At 43.4% G+C, this 23,982-nt stretch overlaps 1 protein-coding gene across 1 annotated transcript in view; it reads left to right on the plus strand.

Moving 5' to 3' along the window:
* Positions 1 to 23,696, plus strand: part of LOC138579855 (complexin-3-like) — a 123,473-nt gene extending 99,777 nt beyond the window's left edge. The window contains exons 3-4 of the mRNA XM_069650087.1: positions 20,202 to 20,289; positions 22,275 to 23,696. Coding sequence (XP_069506188.1) covers positions 20,202 to 20,289; positions 22,275 to 22,496 — 310 coding nt within the window. The 3' untranslated portion in view covers positions 22,497 to 23,696. The remainder of the gene's footprint in view (positions 1 to 20,201; positions 20,290 to 22,274) is intronic.
* Positions 23,697 to 23,982: the final 286 nt, after the last annotated feature.

The following is a 23,982-nucleotide window of genomic DNA, read 5'->3' on the forward strand; positions in this document are numbered from 1 at the left end:
AACAGCACACCCAAAAGCAACTCTGAGTGCAAAATGCAGGTGCTTAAGCAATTGTTTAAAAAAAATAATGATTAAAAACCTTACTTGTCGCATACCGGTTGTCGTTCCCTGGTGCTTTAAGACAATGTTTATCGCTCATTATGGTTGTGCTACAGAAATGTGTAAAGTACATTTATTTTTAATATGTAGGATTTAGCACTGTGTCCTAATGGCGTTAACAACCTAGTCAACGGGCTTCGCACAGGTCCTAAAATTGGTGGTAGGCTATTACCAGTAGAGTCGGTCACCCGGCCGGGTTGTTATCACCTCAGTAATGGACCGTGGCCCTGCTGAGTAAATTGGGTTTAATGGAATCTGGTCACACTCTCCAAAATGCCACTAAAGTGGTGTGCAGGTACAATCAAGTAAAGCAAAATGTTACTGGCACAAAGTCCTTTCAAAGTAACTATTTGCCACTTGATCTCCTTGTGAGGTGGACCTTAATACAGTGAGCTAAAGACTCTGGGTAAGGTTCTCATAACCAGGACTAATGTCTGGCAGAGGGACTCGCAGGACCCCCCTTGTGATTTGCATATTTTAAATAACTTTGGTTCTCACCCTAAGTTACTAGGGGAATCCAGGCATGGACCCCTTGCTCACTATTCTTAGAGAGGCAGAGCTCCAAGCTACTGATGAGGTACAACCAGACCGAAACATGTGTCTGCGGTTGCTGTTGGTACTCTTGTTCAGAGGAGAATTGCCTAGCATTTTGGTGTAGGACTGCCCCAGGGCAGGACAAAGACTGATATGTTTTGGATATTTCTCCTCTGTGAAAGGTAGTGAGCTACAGATTCTGGGTAAGGCACTCGTAACCACGACTAATGTCTGGCACAGCGACTCCCAGGCCCCCCCCCTCCTTGTTATTTCCTTAATAATTCCTGCCAGTTTTGACCAGTGTTACTAGCTGAATGTGCTTTACAATATGCCGTTTTACCCCAATTGTACCACAATATAATTGGGGAGACCAGGCAATCTCCTTGAAAAGTGGTCTTTAAATCTTATCATTTCTTTTTTAAATTCATATATTTATCACACGCCGAAGCCCAAAGGCATAAGGGCGCACATCAAGACCGACCACAAAAGGGGCAAACAGGTCAGAGGAGAATATCTTACCAGGGGTCCATTAGTTAAACAAGAGAGTCTTCAATCGTTTCTGAAAATTAAGGAGGCATTTCTCCTTGTGCAAGTCAGATGATAGTCCATTCCCGGCCTGAGAAGCTCGAACAGGGAAGGACCATGCTTTCCCTCTAGCTCTCTTCACCTTGGGACATAACAGCTGAAAGGTGTCAGTGGATGTAGTAGCTCTTCTTTGAGGTTGTAGATGGAGACTTTGCTTAAGATATATAGGAGCTGCACAATGCAAGCATTTGTGAGTTATGGTGTTGATCTTGAAGAGAATATGTGACGACACTGGTAGCCAATGAAGTTCTCTCCTGGCTATGGTAAGATATTCCCTTTTAGGGACATCTTTAATGATCTGTACTGCATCATGTTGGAGCACCTGAAGTTTTTGCATATTGTTCTTATTAGTTCCACCCAGAAGAGCATTACAATAATCTAAGCTAGGCGGATAGATACAAGACCAAAACCCAGGGAGCAAGTAACTCATCAATACCCTCCTCATTGGATACAGAAACAGCCAGTGACTCAGACACAAGACCCACTGAACAAGTAATAGACATAGACATTGCACCTAACCCGGCACCATCTGATACTCAAGACTGTCCTCTTTTAGAGGAACCTTTGAGATACAGAAAGAGCTCTCGCACTTACAGTCAACAAAACAGAAATACTATGCCAACGTTTGGAACAAAACAAAATACCTTCACCCCAAGCACCTCAGAGGGAAGAGGGGAGGAAACAAGAAACACAAAAGAAAATCAACCATGGATCAAAACAAGATCACAACGATCAGGGAACAGGAGGTAGACCTGATTGTCAATCTTTCCCAATTTCATGTAACACAAGCCTTAACATCAGCTCTAAGTAAAGGTCTTTCATTTAGCCCAGCCTAAGAAGGAAACTACTTTTCAAACCCAACTGGAAAGCTAAAACAAGATCACAACGATCAGGGAACAGGAGGTAGACCTGATTGTCAATCTTTCCCAATTTCATGTAACACAAACCTTAACATCAGCTCTAAGTAAAGGTCTTTCATTTAGCCCAGCCTAAGAAGGAAACTACTTTTCAAACCCAACTGGAAAGCTAAAGAAATTCTTTGAAAAGGCCCCTTAATAAAAATGCCCATTCTTCAACAGCAAGACTTCCAGAATCGGAACTGTCAGAAACACTTGTTGACAATACAATATCCCTGCTGAACATAACAGGGGAAGTGGAATATACCACTGATATCTTCCTAAAAGAACAAGGAATACTGTCAAACCTAACAGAAGAAACTACACTAAGACCAACATCAAAATTTATATCAGGCCTATCTACAGAAAACGTCATTGATCTATTCCATAAGGCAGTCAGCAAAGATATACGTGACAATTATCTTAGTAACACAAAAACCAGGACACGTGACAACTTAACTAAAAGCGAAAAGCTTGCCCTTGATACACTAGCCAAAGATGATTCTGTAATTACAAAACCAGCAGATAAGGGAGGCAAAATCATACTGATGAACAGGAAAGATTACATACATGAAGGAAAATTACATCAATATGACAAGAATTGCTACCAGAAATTGGCTAATAATCCTCTACTTGATTTTGAATAACAATGGAATCTCATGAGTAAATCATGGTTTGAGCAAGCACTTCTATCTGAGGAGGAATATCTCTATATGCTAAGTAAGGACTCCATCATGGCAACTATTTACTTCCTCCCTAAAATTCACAAGCATGATATAAACTTTCCAACACTTCGACCTATCAAACGGAATTGGGTCATTGACTGAAAAAAATCTCCCAATACATCAACACCTATCTGCAACCTCTTGCATCAGGATTAGCCTCTTTTGTCAAAGACATGAAACATATCATTCAGCAGTGAAACTCCATACCTTGTGATCCCAACTCTCGCTTTGTCACCCTGGATGTAGTCTCACTTTAAACCAGCATACAGAATGTTAAAGGAATAGAAAGTACCAGACATTTTCTGAAAACATGTTCCATTTCCTACAAACAACAAAATGAAATGATCCTAACTATGCTCAAATTCTCACTTGAAAACAATTTATTCTGTTTTGACAATGACATTTTTAGGCAACTACAAGGCACAGCGATGGGGTTGAAATTTGACCCATCTTATGCCAATCTATTTATGGGCCTTTTTGAAATCAAACATGCCTGGAACCATGCATCCTTCACTAACAACATAACATTTTGGGGCAGGTTCATAGACAATATTTTGATCATCTGGGAAGAAGACATAGACACCCTAGATGCATATGTGAATTGCTTAAATTTCAATGAGTATAATCTCACATTTACGAAAAAAGACAGCCCTACAAATATAGAAAATCTGGGCCTGGAGCTCTATGTCGAAAACTCAGAAATCCAAACAAAACTCTACTCAAAGCCAACTGCTGGAAATAGTCTCTTATTTGTAACCTCCAACTGTCATGCCTGCGCCATGGGCGCATACATTGGTGATCAATATGGACAAATTGTTATTCATTTATCTACAGAAAACTCTTGGATCAACCGCTATTCACTATTTGGACTTTACTTCCCATTTGCAAGACTTTGGTGCTTTTTTATTTTTCCCAGAAAACTACACTTACCTTGGACTTGCACTTGGCTATAACCATCTATTCCTGGCTATTCCTATTTTTCTTCATCAGAGCTACAATCCCCAGAAGCCCTAGGGATTTGCTCTGCTTCCACCAGCTCAGGAACAGAGAGGGAGGTGGCCGATTGTCTGCAGGTGTGCTGAGCCAGGTGCAACCAATTAGCCTGCCTCTGTGCTGGGCTGGGCAGTATAAAAGCTGCTGCCTGCGAGAGCTCAGTCTCTTGCATTGAGAGTCCTTCCAGCTCCTTTTTGCTTCGAGCCACAAACTTTGTATGCTGTTTCCTGCTTACACCTGCTTTTGTTCCAGTGCCCTGGCGGGCTCCAGCCTTGCAGCCGATCACGCTCTGCTGCCTTCTACCTTCCGCCCTGGGCCTTTTGGGCTCCCCGCCTCAACCCTGCTCCTCGGGGCGTCCTGCCTTGCAGCCTGCTACACCCTGCTGCCTACAGCCCTAGCCTTTTGGGCTACCTGCCTCAGCCCTGCTCCTCTGGGCGTCCTGCCTTGCAGCCTGCTACACCCTGCTGCCTACAGCCCTAGCCTTTTGGGCTCCCTGCCTTACAGTCTGCATCTCTCCGCTGCTTACAGCCCTTGTCCTCTGGTACCCCTGTCTTGCAGATTGCTACACCCCTCTGCCTTCAGCCCTTGTCCTTTGGGCTCCTTGCCTTGCAGCCTGTTTTCACTCCTCTGCCTACAGCCCTTTTCCTTTGGGCTCCCTTCCTTACAGCCCTGCTCCTCTGGGCCTGATCCTTGCTGTCCTGCTCCTCTGAGCTCTCTACCTTGTACCCTACAGCCCTCAGCTATCCACAACAGTTTACCTGCATTCAGTTATTGCAGCCCCGTTTCCTGACTGCTGCTCCCTTGCTTTCTTTCTCATTTTCAACCCTCAGTTCTTTATCTCTGTCCAATTCAGTTGTACTGCTTTCCTTTCATTTCCTTCTGCTAGTTTGCTTATCGACTTCCCTATTTCCCTGGATTTATCTGTCAGTGTCTTCTCTTGTACTGTTTGTAGACCCCTTGTACGGAGCTTGTCCGTTGGTTTCCGTCAGGCAACCTCTGCCCCTTCCCTTGTCTCGTTTCTGTGTTACAGACACCCTTAGCTGTTGTTCCAAGCTATGAGCAAACAGCGAGGGCCTCTGTTATAGCAAACTGTGCAGAAGGCTAGAGTTTTCCTAAGGTTCGTGGAATATTCTTTTCCTATATCTGCATACACCCCAAGAGGGAATTCATTCTGTACCTTTTTCCTTGCTACTCTTGCCTACTCTTCGTTCTCTTTCCTTTCAGCTGTGTGTGTACTTATCTGTCCACTTTATTTAGGCACAACCACCCAAACCCTTTCTGGGTGTCCTGTGCCACTCTTAATAGAGTGCCACCCCTGACAGAATGCAAGAGCAAAAAATGTCTTGTTCCATTGGCAGGAAAGGCACACACAGACCAAGGATGCTTTCCTTTCGGGTTAAGAAACCTTTGCAAAAATCTATACTTTCCCTAAAGACCGCAAACAAGAACCTTAGTCTAAAGAACAGTCTTGCCTTAGTAAACAAAGATTTACAAGCACGGTACTACACTCACTGGCTTGCTGACCCTTCTTCCATGTATAACTATTATGACATTTGCAACTATGATCTGCAGTCCTTAACGGTTGAAGAGCTACAGCAAGATAATGAATTCTTACAGATCTTGTTAGCCCAAACAGAGAAAGACACTCCTGCGTCTGATAATTTTTCTAACACTGTTACAGCCAAGGATATTGCACTCATTGTGGGGGTCTCTAAACCAGAGTACGCTGTTGCTAGAGTGATATGTTCAAGATCTGCTTGGCAAGCTCCCCAGTCTACTGGAAACCCTCATTTGACAGGACACGGCATTATGTATCCTGAGGTTAGTTCACCTAGTCCTGGGTACAAAAGACTAATACTGACCATCGGTGGTCTTAATACTTCCCCAGTATCTACCAACCACAATAACCTTAAGGTCAGTCTTCCCATTGCTACAACCGAATTTTCTGCCACACCAGATTCTGAAGCTTTAGATCAGGCTAATGATACATACCTGCTACAAGAAAAACTCATACGCCTTAAAAGAAAGACCGAAGATCTCTATGATGACTTTGTTTATTTACATAGTAAAAATTCTATGAAGGGACACAATATTCCAGACCTTTTGACACAATGTCCTACATCCGAAATACTGTCTTTAGAGATCGACATGGTAAGGCCTGGAATTGCCACGCAGAAAAGGATACAGATTTATACCAAGCAGATGGAAGACCTAAATTTAGCATATGCATCCCTTCTAAAGTCTGACACAGCTCTTTCACTTTCCAACCACAGTAACTCAGGTTCTGGTACTCTAGACCACGATTCCAATCCTGAAGAAAAACCCGGTACCTGCCTAGAATCCAGCCTTTCCATCAGTCTATACCCCAGACCCACCAAGTAATTTGAGCACACCAGACTTTGAAGATCAGCCTTCAGAACGCCTACCCAATCATGACCCCAAATCTGTCTTATTACCTGTTACTGCATCTGCTAGCCCAATCTCTGCTGCTCCTCCTGCTAATACTTCTAAATCTGCTACTGTTGCAGCATCTCACATCACTCTTTTCGCAGCAGAAGCACCCCCTTCCTCTCTGCCTGCAAGGACAGAACCTGTTGCTAAGTCAGATAACAACTTTTCTTTTGGGACTACAGCTCCGGTTGTTCTTACTGGCGCCTCTGCAGCACTACGACTACCAGACTCTACTCTATCAGTCTCAGGTGCGTCACTGTCCGCTGGTTCTTCTATGGCACCCACTCTCCCAGTTGCTACAGCATCGGAACTATCCACAGCCATTCATGATCTCTCTGCTGCGGTCTCTTCTGAAACTCCTACAAATCATGGAGAACCCGCCACTGTGACTCCTGACGTTTCTGCGGCTAATCTTGACTCTGCCATTGCTGTGTCTGATGCCTTGGAAAACCTTCCTAAAGCAACCAACTCTGCTGTGCCTCTGGCTCCACCTTTCACCACCTTACTGTTGCCTTTCAAAGCAAGCTTTGCCATGGAACCTGCAACAGACATTCACAGTTCCTCTATTCATGAACACTCTGTTGGGTTTTGTGCTCAAAAGACTTTGTCTTTTCTGATTTCTACCGCAAAGGTTCAGCACATTGATACCGTCTCCACCTTTCAAGACTCCCACCTTACAACCTTAAACAGTTTTTGGTGCTTCATGATGTGCCTTTTCGGAATAAGACTCTTTCACGGTGTGACAGACCTTCTTCCTGTTGGTCAGTCTTCAGGGAGCCTGGAGAGGGGCCTGGAGAGGGGCATACTGTCATGCCTGCGCCATGGGCGCATACATTGGCGATCAATATGGACAAATTGTTATTCATTTATCTACAGAAAACTCTTGGATCAACCGCTATTCACTATTTGGACTTTATTTCCCATTTGCAAGACTTTGGTGCTTTTTTATTTTTCCCAGAAAACTACACTTACCATAATGCACTTGGCTATAACCATCTATTCCTGGCTATTCCTATTTTTCTTCATCAGAACTACAATCCCCAGAAGCCCTAGGGATTTGCTCTGCTTCCACCAGCTCAGGAACAGAGAGGGAGGTGGCCGATTGTCTGCAGGTGTGCTGAGCCAGGTGCAACCAATTAGCCTGCCTCTGTGCTGGGCTGGGCAGTATAAAAGCTGCTGCCTGCGAGAGCTCAGTCTCTTGCATTGAGAGTCCTTCCAGCTCCTTTTTGCTTCGAGCCACAAACTTTGTATGCTGTTTCCTGCTTACACCTGCTTTTGTTCCAGTGCCCTGGCGGGCTCCAGCCTTGCAGCCGATCACGCTCTGCTGCCTTCTACCTTCCGCCCTGGGCCTTTTGGGCTCCCCGCCTCAGCCCTGCTCCTCGGGGCGTCCTGCCTTGCAGCCTGCTACACCCTGCTGCCTACAGCCTTAGCCTTTTGGGCTCCCTGCCTTACAGTCTGCATCTCTCCGCTGCTTACAGCCCTTGTCCTCTGGTACACGTGTCTTGCAGATTGCTACACCCCTCTGCCTTCAGCCCTTGTCCTTTGGGCTCCTTGCCTTGCAGCCTGTTTTCACTCCGCTGCCTACAGCCCTTTTCCTTTGGGCTCCCTTCCTTACAGCCCTGCTCCTCTGGGCCTGCTCCTTGCTGTCCTGCTCCTCTGAGCTCTCTACCTTGTACCCTACAGCCCTAAGCTATCCACAACAGTTTACCTGCATTCAGTTATTGCAGCCCCCTGTTTCCTGACTGCTGCTCCCTTGCTTTCTTTCTCATTTTCAACCCTCAGTTCTTTATCTCTGTCCAATTCAGTTGTACTGCTTTCCTTTCATTTCCTTCTGCTAGTTTGCTTATCGACTTCCCTATTTCCCTGGATTTATCTGTCAGTGTCTTCTCTTGTACTGTTTGTAGACCCCTTGTACAGAGCTTGTCCGTTGGTTTCCGTCGGGCAACCTCTGCCCCTTCCCTTGTCTCGTTTCTGCGTTACAGACACCCTTAGCTGTTGTTCCAAGCTATGAGCAAACAGCGAGGGCCTCTGTTATAGCAAACTGTGCAGAAGGCTAGAGTTTTCCTAAGGTTCGTGGAATACTCTTTTCCTATATCTGCATACACCCCAAGAGGGAATTCATTCTGTACCTTTTTCCTTGCTACTCTTGCCTACTCTTCGTTCTCTTTCCTTTCAGCTGTGTGTGTACTTATCTGTCCACTTTATTTAGGCACAATCACCCAAACCCTTTCTGGGTGTCCTGTGCCACTCTTAATAGAGTGCCATCCCTGACACCAACCACCAAAAACATGTCACCAAAAACATGTCATCAACAACATTCCATACGGTGAGATCTTAAGGATCAAAAGGAATTGTAGCACACGCACAACATACCAAGAGAGCTTAGATAATACTGTGCTAAAATTCAAACAACATGGATACCACCCAAGAATAATTGAGAAATAAGTACGCAAAGCAGAAAATGTCTCTATGAACTTTCTTCTAACTGATAAACCAAAGGTGGCCACGATTTTCCAAAACCTAAGTTCATTACAACTTATAATACGGAAGCAAAAACAATTACTAGAATACTTAAAAAACAGTGGAACATTCTTGAGACAGACCCTAATGTCAAGAAATATCTGGAGGACCAGCTAAGCATCTGTTTTCGTCAGGCACCAACAATAAAAAAAAATAAGCACCAGCTTCCTGAGCCCTATCACAAAATCTTACCATCGTAAATATTCACACAAAAGCCGATAATGGGTAATTACAAATGTGGCAATTGTAAACTATGTCCCCTGATGCATCAAGGAATGAAAGACATTCCACTTCCAAATGTATACCTGAAAAATATAAGACAATTTATAAACTGCAACACTACACATGTAGTTTACGGAATCAAATGTACGTGCATGAAAATCTATATAGGTAGCACAATAAGAGCATTAAAAACTAGAATCTTTGAGCACCTTAGGGCAATAAGGAACAAGGACCTCAGATATCCTCTATCACTACATGTGCTCACAGACCATGAGGACTTTAAAATTGAAAATCTTAAAGTGTTTGTTTTGGAAAACATTACAAAGCCACTGAGAGGAGGAAACAGAGAAAACCTACTACAGAAATATGAAGCAAATTGGATTTGTGAAATGGACACATGCAACAATCGCTTAAATTGTGACTCAGAGATGTATAATTGGCTTTAATGGTATAAAAGAAATTTTGGAAAGTTGTAACTAGCTATTGTTAAATTAAATTTTGTCACACTCTTTCTTTAAAAATCTTTCTCTTCTAAAATTGTCATTCCTTAATCTTTTGTCTTTTTCACCTTTACACCATATCGTTCCCTTTCATGCATCTCACACAAATTTAAATTTAAACCTAAAATCTAATCTATAGGGATACCAGATACATCATCCATTTTGATAATTGCATTTGCTCAATTGCTTAAAACAATATTGAGGAATAGTCTCTCCTTTATAATAGTCCATCCCACAGTTCAACTTAAAATCATAGAATCTTTATCCATATGCCTCTATCTCTAACAAAAATCATTAAGTTGGGCTAATGTACACATCTCATGTTCAAGAAACACAATTTTGGGATTCTTGCATGTACTGCAGTTAACACTTTCAAAAATGGCTGCGAGAGCATTAAGCGGGCCGCGAGGACGTTATGCGATGACGTCATGACGGCGCCACGCACACTCGTGCGGCAGCGCATGACATCAGAACACGCTACAAATGCACTTTAAAAAGCGCGTGCTGCCATTTCCACATTATGCCTCCAACAGGAAGCATCAGGGAGCGAAAAGACGAATCTTTAAGCCTGAAATGTATAATTTTGAAGCCCTAACCTAAGGTAAGCATAACTTAGAAAACGCTTGTGCAATACATTAACCACAAACGTATCCCTTTCTTCCCCCTTTTGGAGTAACCCTCCACTAATTTGTTTTTTTTCTCGCTTTTCTCTTTTTTTCTTCTTGTTTCTGGGGCACACAATAGCAAACTGCCAGTTTTTACTTGTGAAAATACAAAAGAACCAATATTTGTTTGATTTTTTTGAAAATAAGGATGCTTCATATGGGAAAAACCTGACTAATGGGTAAGCTACAATTTTGAAGCATGATATTTTGAATTTAACTCTTCTTTCTTTTTAGCATAAAAGAACATGTTTTTGTTAAATGTCATCTATTGTTTAAATTTTCTCAGGATTAACATTTAGCAACATATAGTAAATCTCTCCTGATAAGCCATTTAGGATCTTCTGAATGGTGAAACACGTGTTGAGAGTTTGAACACAGAGTCCGAAAATAAATACCTCTCTAATTTAATAACCATCTATCATTGAAAGTTACTTCTATATCAAGAACTGGAAGAATTATATAAAGACTAAAGTTGGCGCAAATAATGATTATCCCCCTCTCACTAATTCTGTCTTTTTGCTGTGTAGCAGTCTCACAACTGCGATGATTTATTTTGCATGCCAACCTTCCCTAAACTCATAAGTGTGGATTCGCCAGGAGCCAGTTACTCAAGGCTGCAAATTGTTAGATAGGCATTATAATGGCCCGAACTAATGTTTCACAGTTTTTATTTGTCATGTATGGCTTCATAAGCCTCAACAATCTAAGGTGGTACTGGGATTTCTTAATTACTCTGCCCACCTGGGCATCCACTCCAAGTGAACTGTCCAGCATCGCACCTAGTGTCTTGACTTTATTTTGGGCATCTATATGATGGCCATTAATTAAGAAATTAGCAAAGCAAGGATCGAGTTTCGTTATAGTCTGGGGGAATCCAAATATCAATAACTCTGTTTTAGCACCATTAAGGCAAAGACTATTGGTTGTCACCCATTCTTTAACAAGCCTATAAACATCCTAGATCTTCATAGAGTCCTTAGCGTAGTCGCCACTCAAGTTAAACAGCAGCTGCGTGTCATCAGCGTAGTTTTTGAATTTGGCTACTTTCGTGTCCAGGATGTCACATAGAGGAAGCACATAGACATTAAAAAGGGCTGGAGACAAGCAGGCGCCCTGAGGAACTCCACAAGTAGAAATTTCGTAGTTACAGAACACTTGTTCCTAGCAGACTCTGGATTTTCTGTTGCAGAGCAACCCATCAATCCACTTAATGGTTGAAGGGGAACATTGTTCTACTGAAGATAGCACCATTAGAGTTTGGTTTGGTCCAGAAGATCAAAGGCTCCTAAGAGGTTTAACAACATCAGCAGCCCTGCTTTGCTCTCCTGTACAATGTCCAGCATCTGTGTCTGGAGGTCGATTAGCACCATCTTTCCGTACCGTGATTAGATCTAAAGCCAGATGGTCTAGGATGTAGTATTTCCACATGAACCAACTGATCCTGTAGTTGAACAGTGGCTATTTTATCTACACTTTTTAAAAGAAATGGAACGTTAGTGATTGGTCTACAATTGTTGGCATCTTTGGGGTCTTGTCCTGCCTTTTTCAACAATGGTGTGACGGCTACTTTCTTAACACAATCTGGAATGGACGCGTGGAGGAATGTAGCATTGGTAAAACACGTTAAAAAAAGGTGCAAAAAGGGTAGTATTCTTTAAAATTATTTTAGAATGAGTGGTGTCACCAGGACATGATGTGGAGTGCATTTTCTTTAAGATCTTCTCCATTTCTGGAATAAGAATAGGTGAAAAACTGTACAGATGGCCACTAACCACATCGGTTTTTAAGACTGGTCCAGATAATACATCAGAGACTGGCTCTAAGGCAAGCATGTGCCTTTGCAATTGTATTAGCGAATGCTTTTTGCATTAATGAAAAATCTTCTGTCGTGGGGCAAGGCATATCCACTTAAGATGGGGTTTTTCCAGGCCTCTCAAGATTTCAAACAGTGTTTTTATATTGTTATCTGAATTTTCCCATTGAAATAGATTTTTCTTGTCTTCATATATACCCTTTTTATATTGTTTCTCCATAATTTTCCAGGTAGTCTTATTTTCTTCGGTTTTGTTTTTAATGCAGCAGCCTTCTGTCTTCCGTTTCTTTTGTTTAAGCTTTATTAATTCATGGGAAAACCAATTGTGATGATTAGATTTGTCCCGGACTAATTTTGTCATCATGGATGCTATACTATTTAACATGACCTCTAAATCAACACTATACCTTACAGCCAGAATCTGAGGGGAATCCAAGTCTGAGGTTTTTAATAAAATGCCTTGTAGGCATTTGTCCATGTCTTCTGATAGTATATTCTTGAGGTTTCTACTAGTAATGCTCTTAGGTGCTTTACATTGCAGAGCCTGTTTTTTCTGGCACAGTGATCCGAAAATGTATAAACAGATGATCGGACCAAATACAGGGTTCCATAGTAATTGGGCTAATCAGTAACTTCCTTGAGGCAACCCAATCCAAAACATTCCATTAATGTGCGTAGGTGCCTTGTTATGAACCGTAATATAATTTTTTTTTAGAGTTCGCTCAAGCAGGAGGGCGTCTTTATCAGACACATTCCCTTTCTATCTATTGATGTCCCCCATCAATAGGGTTTAGGAGTTAGGTTTATTGAGACCTACTAATATATTTATAAGATTTTTGGGAAAATTGGGCATCTTGTTAGGAGGTTGGTAAATCAAAATAAGATTAGTACAATGTACAGGGGAGGAGGTGGTTTTTTGATGGAGTATCTCACAGTCCTGATAAGTTGCAGAGGATCTAAACAGATTTTAATCCTCTCTAGCAATGAGTGTAACTCCTCCACCAATCCCTACATCTCTATTTTGCCCAAGAAACATGTAGCCTTTTGGTGTGGCTAAATCAATAACCAGTCCGTTCAAATCTTTAAGCCACGTCCCAGCAATAACATGATATCAACCTTTTTATCTAATATATGGTCATGTATATCAATGGTGGATTTTCCCAAAGAGCCTCAATGTATAGCCTTACAAAGAAACTGGCTTCAAGGGCCTACTACCAGTATCTTCCATACGCATATTCATGCTGGAAATAGTTTCCAATTTTATAGGGGCCTTATAGGTAGAGACAAGCTCCAGTATAGGTTCATTGTGCACTAATGGAGGATTAATGGCAGGCAGTAAAGTCTGGTTAAATTTTTCAATTTTCACATTCAACGGGGTGCTTTCTTGGATACTAATTGTCATTTCTGGAATATTGCATGGACTTTCTTCCACTACAATGGTACCGGGTTTATTTTTTATGTTTGTCTCTATAAGATCACCAGCATACATATTTAAATATTCAGTGAGAATCGCATGCCTGGCTGAGCTCTGGTCCATTGATGATAATAGCATATCCTGCGATTCCTCTGTCATATAAGACGACATTTACCAAAGAAACTACCATACCTGTTACAAGGCAGGGTTAAACGGTCACAGGAATCCTGTAAAGATGATGTATGCATCGGGCAAGCACACATGCGCAGACTTGCGCAGACTTACTTGGCTTGCCTCAGACACGCTGGCGCTGACGCGCTTGATAGAAGACTAAATATGCACTCGGACTACAATCCCAAAGGGAAATGTAGTTCCAGAGTGCTGACGAGGAGCAAAAATTAAATCGAGCTAGTGGAGTGTTTAAACACTCAATACAACGTGCCGGCAATTTAAAAACACAGCATAACCATCAGATAACAAGAAATGAAGTCTAGAAGATTTTTAAAGTAAGGTCTTACTTTTTTTTGTAAAATTCAAAAAATCGACCCCAATCACTCTAAAATGCATAATAAAATGTGACACAAATAATTACATAAAAGGAAAGTGTCTGTGCTTGTAAAATGGTGTTTAAATCTTATGCAAGTTTCGACCAATATTGCCATTTTAACAGGCTTATATTTGTTCCGTTTACCAATAAATTGCCAAAAATCCTTCAGTGGAAGGCATCCAACCCTTGTGTAAGTATGAGGAGGGGAAAGAGAGAGGGAGGGGAATAGGGAAACAGAGAGGGAGTGAAAGGGAGACAGAGAGTGGGAGATGGGTTCTTAAGATTCTGTGTGTTGGGGACAGGTGGTGTTTATAAATGGCTTATTGATCCAGGACGTTTTTACATCTTTGCATCCCTGACTAAAGAAACATGTTAAGCCCTTGAGTAGGGCATAGTCGGAGCCTTGAGCACAACTATACTCTGTCCAAAGTGTGGATTCGACAGCAAACAGTACCATGACCCGAGCACACACACTCATTATCTAATAAGCAAACCACTTTCATGGATTTACCTCATGTAATAGCCTGCTACGTGTCATGACCTTCCACATAAATAACACACAGCCTTTTCACAGTGTCTGGTGGGTGATTTGACACTCTGCATAAGAACCGGAGGCGGGTTAACACATCTATCACTAACGCACAATAGCTTGCATTCTCCATCGCCCCCTCTTGTCGAAGTCGTGGACAAGCCACAATTACCAATCTGTTGTTAATCCTTACCTATGGCAGTCGGGTATCTTGGGTTCGCCTGAACCACCAACTCAAAGCAGTGGCATCTCTAGAAATCAATATTAGAAGCGGGAATGGCTTTAAGTGGGCCGGAGCTAGACAGGGCAGAGCCCGGCAGTCGCCGAAAAATCTTTCTGAGACGGGGCGCTGTCGGAGTTCCGGAAAGTCCCCTGCTAGCCGCAGCCACTGAGGCTGCTAGATGCCAAAGCCTAATTTTGTATAAAACCTGAAGCTCTCGCTCATGTGTGAAAGCTTCAGGCCTTATAAAAAATGCCCTGTCTTCCTTAATAGTGGTGCCAGCCGCGCCTCCATTAAGAAAGAAAAGATGTGGTGCCGTCCCGCCAGGAATCCCTTTAACTTAGAGATGCAGGGATCATCACCCTCGCACCACATGCGCAAGGGTGATGATCGCTGCAAAGGTTTGCCTGGCGGGGTTTGGTAGCACTTACCTAAGCCACCGGCTGCCCATTAGACAATGCCCCCTTTGAGGTCACGCCCCCAGAGAGTGCTTCCCCCGATTTCAGGTGCCAGTTAGAGCACTGAGGAGGGGCACACCATGGGTAACAAATAGAACTAGGTGGGCGAGGTAGGGGCACAAACAAATAAGGGTCAAACTGGTTTAAGTAAGCATATATTTTACCAATCTGTTTGCATTTATTGAAAAGGTGACATTATGCAAGCTCAGAGGAGGTACAAGAAAATACAAGGTTTGCATTAAGTTATTATACACCCTAAGAAAAGTAACTTATGTTCAAGGATTGCACAAAGGCCCTCAAAAGGTTTCCATAAGCATTTGGTCTTAGAAGTGTTTTAGTGTGTGCTTTTTATTGACCACATTCTATCACCATTTCCTGATGTAGCTTTAAATCAATTGTGCATAACAAATAACAACCAGAATGAATAGTCTGCAATCTACCCCACACATCCCCTTCATCATATACCTTCAAGGTCTGACCCGCAGCACCCTGAATTGCACCCCAATCAAACGTACATATTTCAACTCCCAACATGACAGTTCAATGGTCTTCCATCAAGTGCTCACTCTGTATTTTGAACAGATAACCCTTAACAATGATCCATCTATCTTTCCCCCATTATTTCAAGTTTAACAACAATAATATGTTTGTGTTTTGATCTTGTGCTTCATGGCAGAACTCCCTCCTCTAAGTTCTGTAACAATCGTTATGTCTACCTAATGTCATGTAAATTGGTCCTGGAAAGCCCAGCTATGAAATTTGTGTTGGCTTTGTTGCTTGTGGTTGTGCCAGGAAAGGAGGGGGTGGCTATAAGTGAGAGTGCCTGGTGTGAAACAGGTGGCATTGATGAGTGTGAGGTGAACGCATCAGAGTCCTTAGTGCTGGCATGGTTCCATGTGGTTTGGGGCATGGACACTTGGGTGTGTGCTCTATCCAGAGGGTGCAACTTGAAATCTATTATATGAGGGTGCTGGAGCACTGGGAGAGCCCCTGGCAAGGAGCAGTATGTGATAGAGGAGAAGATGTATCAGGCCATGCAGTGAGTTCTGGGATGCTCCCCCAGGTTCCTGTGGTGGTTGGGGTGGTCCTAGGAAACATACATCCAACACATCTGTTGTGGTCTCTGCGTGTAGCTAAAGGGTGCTAGTAGAGAGAAAGGTACGTTGGTTAGATGGGAAAATGGAAGTGGGGTCTGGCTATGGAGGAGTCCTATTTGTGAATGGTTGGGCTATACTGAAGCGGTAGAGTGCAGGACATGTTGTTAGCCACCTAGATGCGGTGTTATTTCTGTTCTGGGTTCCATTTCATGATGATTGCGTGGTGGTGTCAGTGGCATACATCTGATGGGGAGAATAAGTTGAGGAGACTAATCCTACTGGGTTCTGATATGCAAGGTTCTGTTGATTTAAGTGTTGTGCATAGGCATATTTCGCAGGTCAGGCTGCTTTGTGAGAATGGTGCTCTCAAAGGGCTTTGTGTCTAGATTTGTGTTCGTTTTTATGATGTTTGATGTTAAAATCTGAGTGGTGTGGTAAGTCAGGCTTAGGACAAGAGGACATGTTTAAACAGTATCCTTCATTAAAGAAATAAGTGAAACCTTTTCTAAACCTACTTTTATGATGGATTCCCCATGCTAGAAAACAATAAAAACAGGTGATCGTCAGGATGTCAGATAAATAAATTCAGTCCTCTGTCCAAACCTATGCTAACCTACCATCTATCCTACCACTATACAAAGGAAGACAGAAAAAAAGATGATTACTCCCTCTTGATTAACCGAAGTGGTGCCTGGTTTTCTGACCCCAACCCAAACAGTTCTTACGTTTTCTTTCCGCATCCTCGAGTTCGTAGGACAGTTCATAAACACAACAAATGCCTCTCCACTCCACCACTGGGTCAAGTCTATGTCCTCGCCAGGTAGTCTGCACACGTTCCCATTTATCGCTTCTCCTGGGATAGTCTACCAAAGAATGGAGACTGATGTATCCAACAAAAACAAAGTGCGTTCTTTACCCTTCCTGGGTTATTCAACTCGTTAGCACTGTGTGGGCCTCTGGCTTGCTCGGTTCTATGCGAAAAGACCTAATTTTAAAGGTCTCAAGAGAAAAAGACTGATTTACAATGCCCGATTTTATATTGATCGGAAAACCAGCATTGTAAAGGTCTTTTTCTCTTGAGACATTAAAATGCATTTTTTTCTTCTTTTTTTAAATGTTACCGGGTCCCTCCACCCCACCCAAATTCCCCATTATTGCAGTCACAAAGTGGGTTTTCGAAATCGGTATTTTGGTGAAAAGATCTTTAGAAAAAAATCTTTTCACCTAAAACGGCTTGCTCAGTCTGGTTTGCTTGCTTGCCTCTCTTATCCCCTCTTATGGTAGTCAGATTTTTAGCCCTGTGTGGGCTTTCCGCTTGCTCAACCTGGTTTCATTGATTGATTCTCTTATCCCTCCTGGGGTGTTTGGATTGTTAGTCCTGTGTGGGCCTAGGGCTTACTCAGCCTGGTTTGCCTCTCTTATCCCTTCCTATGATAATAGGGTTGTTAGTCCTGTGCGGGCTTTCTGCTTGCTCAACCTGGTTTCATTGGTTGCTTCTCTTATCCGCTCCTGGGGTATTTGGCTTGTTAGCTGTGTGTGGGCTTAGCGCTTGCTCAGCCTGGTTTGCTTGGTTGCCTCTCTTATCCCCTCCTAGGGTAGTCCTCTAGGATTGTTAGCCCTGTGTGTGCTTTGAGCTTGCTCAACCTGGTTTCTTTGATTGCTTCTCTTACCCCCTCCTGGGGTATTCAGAACATTATCCCTGTGTGGGCTTCGGGCTTGCTTAGCCTGATGGGCTTGGTTATTCTTTTCACCCCTTCCTGGGGTATTTAGATTCTCAGCCCTGTATGTGGTTTGGGCCCACTCAGCTCAATGTAGTCAGTGATTTCTTTCACCCCTTCCTGGGTTATTTTGTTTGTTAGCCCTGTGTGGTCTTCGGGCCTGTTCAGCTCTGTGTGGTCAGTCACTGCTTCCACCCCCTTCTGGGTTAGTCAGATCGGAAGGCCCTGTGTGGGCTTTGGTATGGCTTCATCGCCCTCCATGCTCGTTACTACCATGTACCTGTGAGCCAGCGGCGCTGCTCTGACCTGGAGGCGGTCATTATGATCCTTGCAGGCCGTCGTTCTTCCTCTTGCATCAGTTTACACATTCTGTTGTCCTACGGTACCTCTTCTGTTGCTAGTTTTCGGCATCAGCAGAGGATGTCCCTGGCACACAAGTTCTCTCACTTCTCTTTGGTACTCCTGTGGTTCCATGTTTTCCGGGTGTCTTGGTTTACCTGAAACAGCAGCACTGTGTGGACTGCTTTGGGGCTCCATCTGCTGCACCAACTACTGGGCTGTTAGCTCCTTGTGACTGTTCCCCTCAGTTCCCTTCAGTTGCGAGTCCGCGCAGGCCAGAGCTTCCTGCTCTCTGGCAGATACTCTCTCTCTGGCTTAATTTTCCCGCTAATTTGAGTCCAGCCCTGGAATGGACGGGAGGACTTATGTATACAATAGGTTGAACCCTTAGTTTTTGTTTTTAGAGGGGTCTGTGACATAACGTGGGTAATAACATTATCAAAAACAAAAATCACAGACTACCACCTTCTCCTGTATTCAAATGCTCGAGGCCCAAACTAGCAGAGAACTGTTGACTATAATTTCAACAGGCGAACAAACAGTAGATCGTCCCACACTCTTGTTGCTTTTTTTGCATATATCAAAATGCACTTATTTATTAGTTTATCACACACCCCTTCCGTGGACAGTGTGATTTTGCTAAAAGCATGTGTTATATCATACACTTCATATTTACATACATAAATGTATCACATTCATCTTGGGTTAGTATACAAAACAGGCATTTCTCTTGGACCACAGGTTCAATTATTAACCAACAGCGATATTTACAGATATTCAATTGATTTCAGAAAATCTACATGCAGAGCTTCAAAAGCAGGGAAAAAAAACAATACTCTTCTCTCTTGAATCTTACAATCGCAGACAGTGTGTTCAAGTACAGAAATTCACTTATGCATCTGCTTATGGGCCACTAAGTCTTTCACTGTCTCAATATTGTTCCTGCCTTTCTCAATCTCTGTGGCATATATATTGTCCGTTATCCCAATCTCATTTTACCAAAGGATTTTCCAAGAAATTTTGTGTCGACACACTGCGTTTCGGCATGTACATCAGATGGTAGAGCTCATCCCTCGTCAATTCCAAGCAGGCCTTTGTCAGGACAATGGATCTTTGGGGTTTCAATGATCCTTAATCTTCTAACCCCAAACTTCATTCAGACGAATTTATTCAGTGTGCAAAACAGGGATAGACTTCTTAATGAAAAGCTGTTCTCTCGTACAGCTGATGCTTCCTACGCCATCTGGCTGGTGTAAACATCCATATTAAGCCCTTGTTAGCTCCTTCTGGCTGGTGTGGGTATCTGTGTGATGTCCTCTTTCTTCCTACCCAGCTCTTGAATTGGGGGCTGGTGTGCCTGGGTGTGTTAGGGCCCTTGAGCGTATTCACCTACACATATGCTGCCGTCTCTTGTTGACAGGATTGACATGTCACGTAGGTCTCTGGCGCGGTGGCAAATCCCTTTGCCCCGGCTAACCCCAGCCCATTTAAAACCATGGAGCTGACCATATCCGAGCTCTACCAGCCTTTGTGGAGAAGGCTAACGAATGCCATGTGACTGTCGGGGTTCCATATTAAAACACTATCGGAAAAACATAAGTTGTCATAATTTCTGTGTCAAAAATATTGTGATTAAAAATATCCATGATTTTAATGATTGATTGTTTTTCTTTTTTGTGGCAGTTTTTTTTACTGATTACCGACAGGCTTTGCCTTATCCCCAATAGCTTGCCACGGTCCGAAGTGCCAGTTAGAGGCTGCGACTGGCTCTTAGCCAGCTCTTCTAGCTGTGCGTGGGCAGGCAGGCTTGCCAAGTGTTTATCTTTGCTCTTTGGTTACACAATCTTTTCATTTTGTGTTTTCTTTCACAATTCAGGAGAAAACGAGATGCTGTCTATGCTCAGAAGAAAGCAGAGAGAGCGGTTATGAGAGACCACTTCCGGGAGAAGTACCATCTGCCAAAGGTAAGACCCTGCTCAAAACCGCACCCGACCGGCGTTACTTATTCAGGTGAAAATGCAGAAATGTTTTGGAAGGGTGCAACACTACAAGCAATGTGTACAGTGGCAACACAACATTCCCCCGTCTGATGTCAGGTTAGTATATTTATATGAAGCAAATCTGGGGGACAGCAAGTCTTCGCATCACAGACCCAGCGGCATGTGAGTCACACATCTTATTTGGGGTTGCACTGAATATATGTACTTTAAATGGGGCCAAATAGAGCAGTTTTTAAGAACTTTCCCAAGACTTTTGTAACAACCCATGCAACTGGTACTTGAGCCAAAAACAGAGACAAGATAGACCTATTTAAGAACAAGCGCAAACAAATAGATGGGTTTCATATTTAAGCAATAAGTCCGGAGACGGGGAGGAGGGAGTTACCTGATGCAGTAGTGCCCCCTGTCGAGTGGCTTATTGCTTTTAGTACTCTGACCCGTTAGACCGGGGTACTAATAGTGTATTTTTTCGGTTGGGGGATGCTATGGCGTTTCGCAATCAAAAATAAATAAGTCAATTTTCCCTTTTCATGGCGGCCACTGAAAAAAGTTTTTAAAAGTAAACAAAGAAGATGGCTGCCATGGAAAGGGAGAAGGGACTACACGTAGTACCTTCTCCCTTTCCATGGCGGTTTGTCACAGATCCGGAGCGTTTGCGCCAGGGACAAAAGTGTACCTGGCGCATCTGCTACCAATCCGAACCAGACTGATAAAGGTAAGTGAGGCGGGAGGGGATGGAGGGAAATATGAAGTAAAGGGGGTTGGGTGAGGGCAGGGAGGGTGGGATGTGAGGAGGAGGGGAGGAGGGACATGCTACTTACCTCATTCCCCGACGTGGGAGATGGCAGCCTCCAGCCCTGTGGAGGTTCAGGGTGGTGGGATTACCGCCTGGTAACGTCCCAGTTCCGAGCCTCCCCATTGGCTGGGAGGCTGCCACACCCCCCTTCACCAGGTACTAATTTGAAAAAGATCATTAATTATTTTAAAATATGATTATGCTATCCAATCAGTGGGCCATATTTGAATCTCATTTTGAATCATGGGACATTTGCCATGCCTCACTGGCACAGCTCAGAGGGAAAATAACACAACAGGGCAAACCGTGTATAGTTTCGTGAAGCGCCTCGATATTGCTACCTCCCTTAGATAAAGGCAGACCTTTAGTCAGTTAGGAGGCTGAAGGGTGGTGGAGGGCCACCTGCCCCACTGACCCTGCGGGAGTGTCTGTGCACCCCTGGCACCAGTGACTTTAAATTGTAATGGCTTTCAATTTTAATAGTGAAATGGAAACCAGAAAATTGGCATCTAGGCCTTAAGCATGCTTAGTATGCATCTCCTAGTGTTCAGTCTTCTGGCTATTTGTCCAGGCTCCTTTCATTGACTTTGCCATGAGTGCAACAGGACTTTAAGCAATTGCTTTTCCTGCATCATCATGTTCGTATCCAGAAATACTTCAGAATGCAAATCGGGGACATAGGCAATCTGGGGGAAAGGCTGAAAATATGGGACCATACACGAAAATTGAGGATGTCTGGGAAACTTAGACTGAATCTGTTGGAAAAACAATTCTTCCACTCAACATTTGTACCCTTGCATTCTACTTGAGGTCCGACAGGTCCTTATAATATTGTAATGTTCTAGTGTAGACTGATTTGTAGCATTTTATCCGAATATGCAACACAGTGTTGTGATCGTCCATGCTTAGAGCACAGGACGCAACGCGGAATCAGGGTGGAGAAGGGTTGGGCGCAAAGAGAGGCAGACGGATCTTCTCGGCCACTCCTGATGCTCAAGATTTCAATAGATCGACCATCACCATTCTCCTGTCTCTGTCCATACTTACCACACACAGTTGCCCTCACCTCCCAGGCAATTCATGAGATCTTGCAAACACGCTCCCAATAGCTATAATGTGCCTATTCAGCCTCTCTCTTGTTCCCCATTTCCAGAACCAGGCAGATGAGCAGCAGCGGCATGCTGCGGTCAGCAGTAACATGAAACTATCCAAAGATGTCACGGCCTTGGTGAAGCCAGAAGAGCCCGCTGACACAGAGCTATCCTACTTCAGGGCGCTCCCGAGCTTTCAGAACTTGGACCTCAGCTTCCTGCAGAAGACAGCCCAGAGTACGATGAACTCCCTGAAGCCGGGTGCACAGTGTCAAATCATGTGACCTGAGGTTATGGCGGCCATATTCTTTTGGGTCACGTAACCCCACTGAAGATACGCACAAGATTCCTACAGAGCAGTTTCTGCAAATTAAGCAGCACACTGACTCTGCTGTACCACTTCTAGTGTGTTGAGTAGTGAAAAATTGGGAATGTCTTTCCAGTAACTATCAAAAGTGATGACTAACTCATCCTTAACAATTGGATTGTCCAGTCATGGACAATCCACCCAAATTCAAAAGTTGAACCGCCATGGCCACGCTTCACAGCACTTAGATGTTGGAATGATTTGGGCTACAGTTTGGCAGTAAAGACGCCAATATTCAGACAAAATAGATTACCATTACGGCCGCTCTGTCCACATAGACCTATTGCAGGATTTTGAGTGGCAGCACAGTGGGGTTAGTCCCCGTTTTTGGGAATCCATAGGACTCCATGGGGATTTTTTGCGGATTTACCGTGCGCTGTAATTCCTCGTTTTTGGCAGTAAGGTAGATGATTACCTCCAGTTTCCTGATGGTGGTAAATCACCCACCTTGCTGCCAAAACTTGTAGTAAGGCAGTGCAGTAGTGTGGCGGTAAAGTGGTGGTATTAGAATGAATGCCACTTTACTACAATTGTTGCCACCTTACTCGTAATGAGGGCCTTTGCCCCAGAAATTGTATTTAGATACACAATGCTGTTTTATTTTGTCCTGTGTTTACTAAAAAGTCTTGTTTTAACCCGATACAGTTTTGGTGAATGTTTCATTTTGTTGCAAAGTAATATATTCATCTATTGTGACATGCATTCCATATGGTTTTACTCCCTATTTTGGGAAGATAGCAGTAAGTTAGGGAGTAGAAATGCTGTACTCATTCCCAACTGGTGCATTTTTAGGGAAATACAAATCTCTTATTTTTGCCATGTGGGCTGCTCAGCCAGCACTCTGTCAGAGGTTCTTCTTGTGGAAGGCGCTGCTCGTGCCATTGGTCTGTACGCATGAGTGCACCTCTTACCCACTAGTTTATGTTATTCCGAGCCTGGGCCTGTTTTTAGAGAGTAAACTCGTATTGTCTGGAGCCTTGGGCATTCCAATGCAGTTTTGCCTGGCCCAGGCCATACACACCAAATAAATAAATAAACCATTATGTTCAGAAGCAGCTACCAAGCGGCACAGTGATGTAACGAATGCTAATAAAGAGATACTTTTGCGGGTCCCTTTCACTGTCTCATGTGTATGAAAGTATGTTGTTTTGTATTGTTGAGACCCCTGCTTCGCCACCAAACCATCTAGAGTGCAGCAACTATTTTGCCAGAGTCCGTGGTCAAGAATAGACACAGAAGAAGGTATCGCGATGAAGTCACAATCACCCAAGTATTCGAAGTGCGTCTAATACATGCATTTTCATCTGTTCACTCCAGCTTTAAGTTCTCCGGTTGTTTAGTTTGAAGTATCTGTACATTGTGGGTTCAAAGGATCTGAGACGCAAGGAAACAAAGTAAGTGCC

Source organism: Ambystoma mexicanum, chromosome 1p (genome assembly GCF_040938575.1).
Source record: "Ambystoma mexicanum isolate Mex_15411 chromosome 1p, UKY_AmexF1_1, whole genome shotgun sequence".
NCBI classification, from domain to species: domain Eukaryota; kingdom Metazoa; phylum Chordata; class Amphibia; order Caudata; family Ambystomatidae; genus Ambystoma; species Ambystoma mexicanum.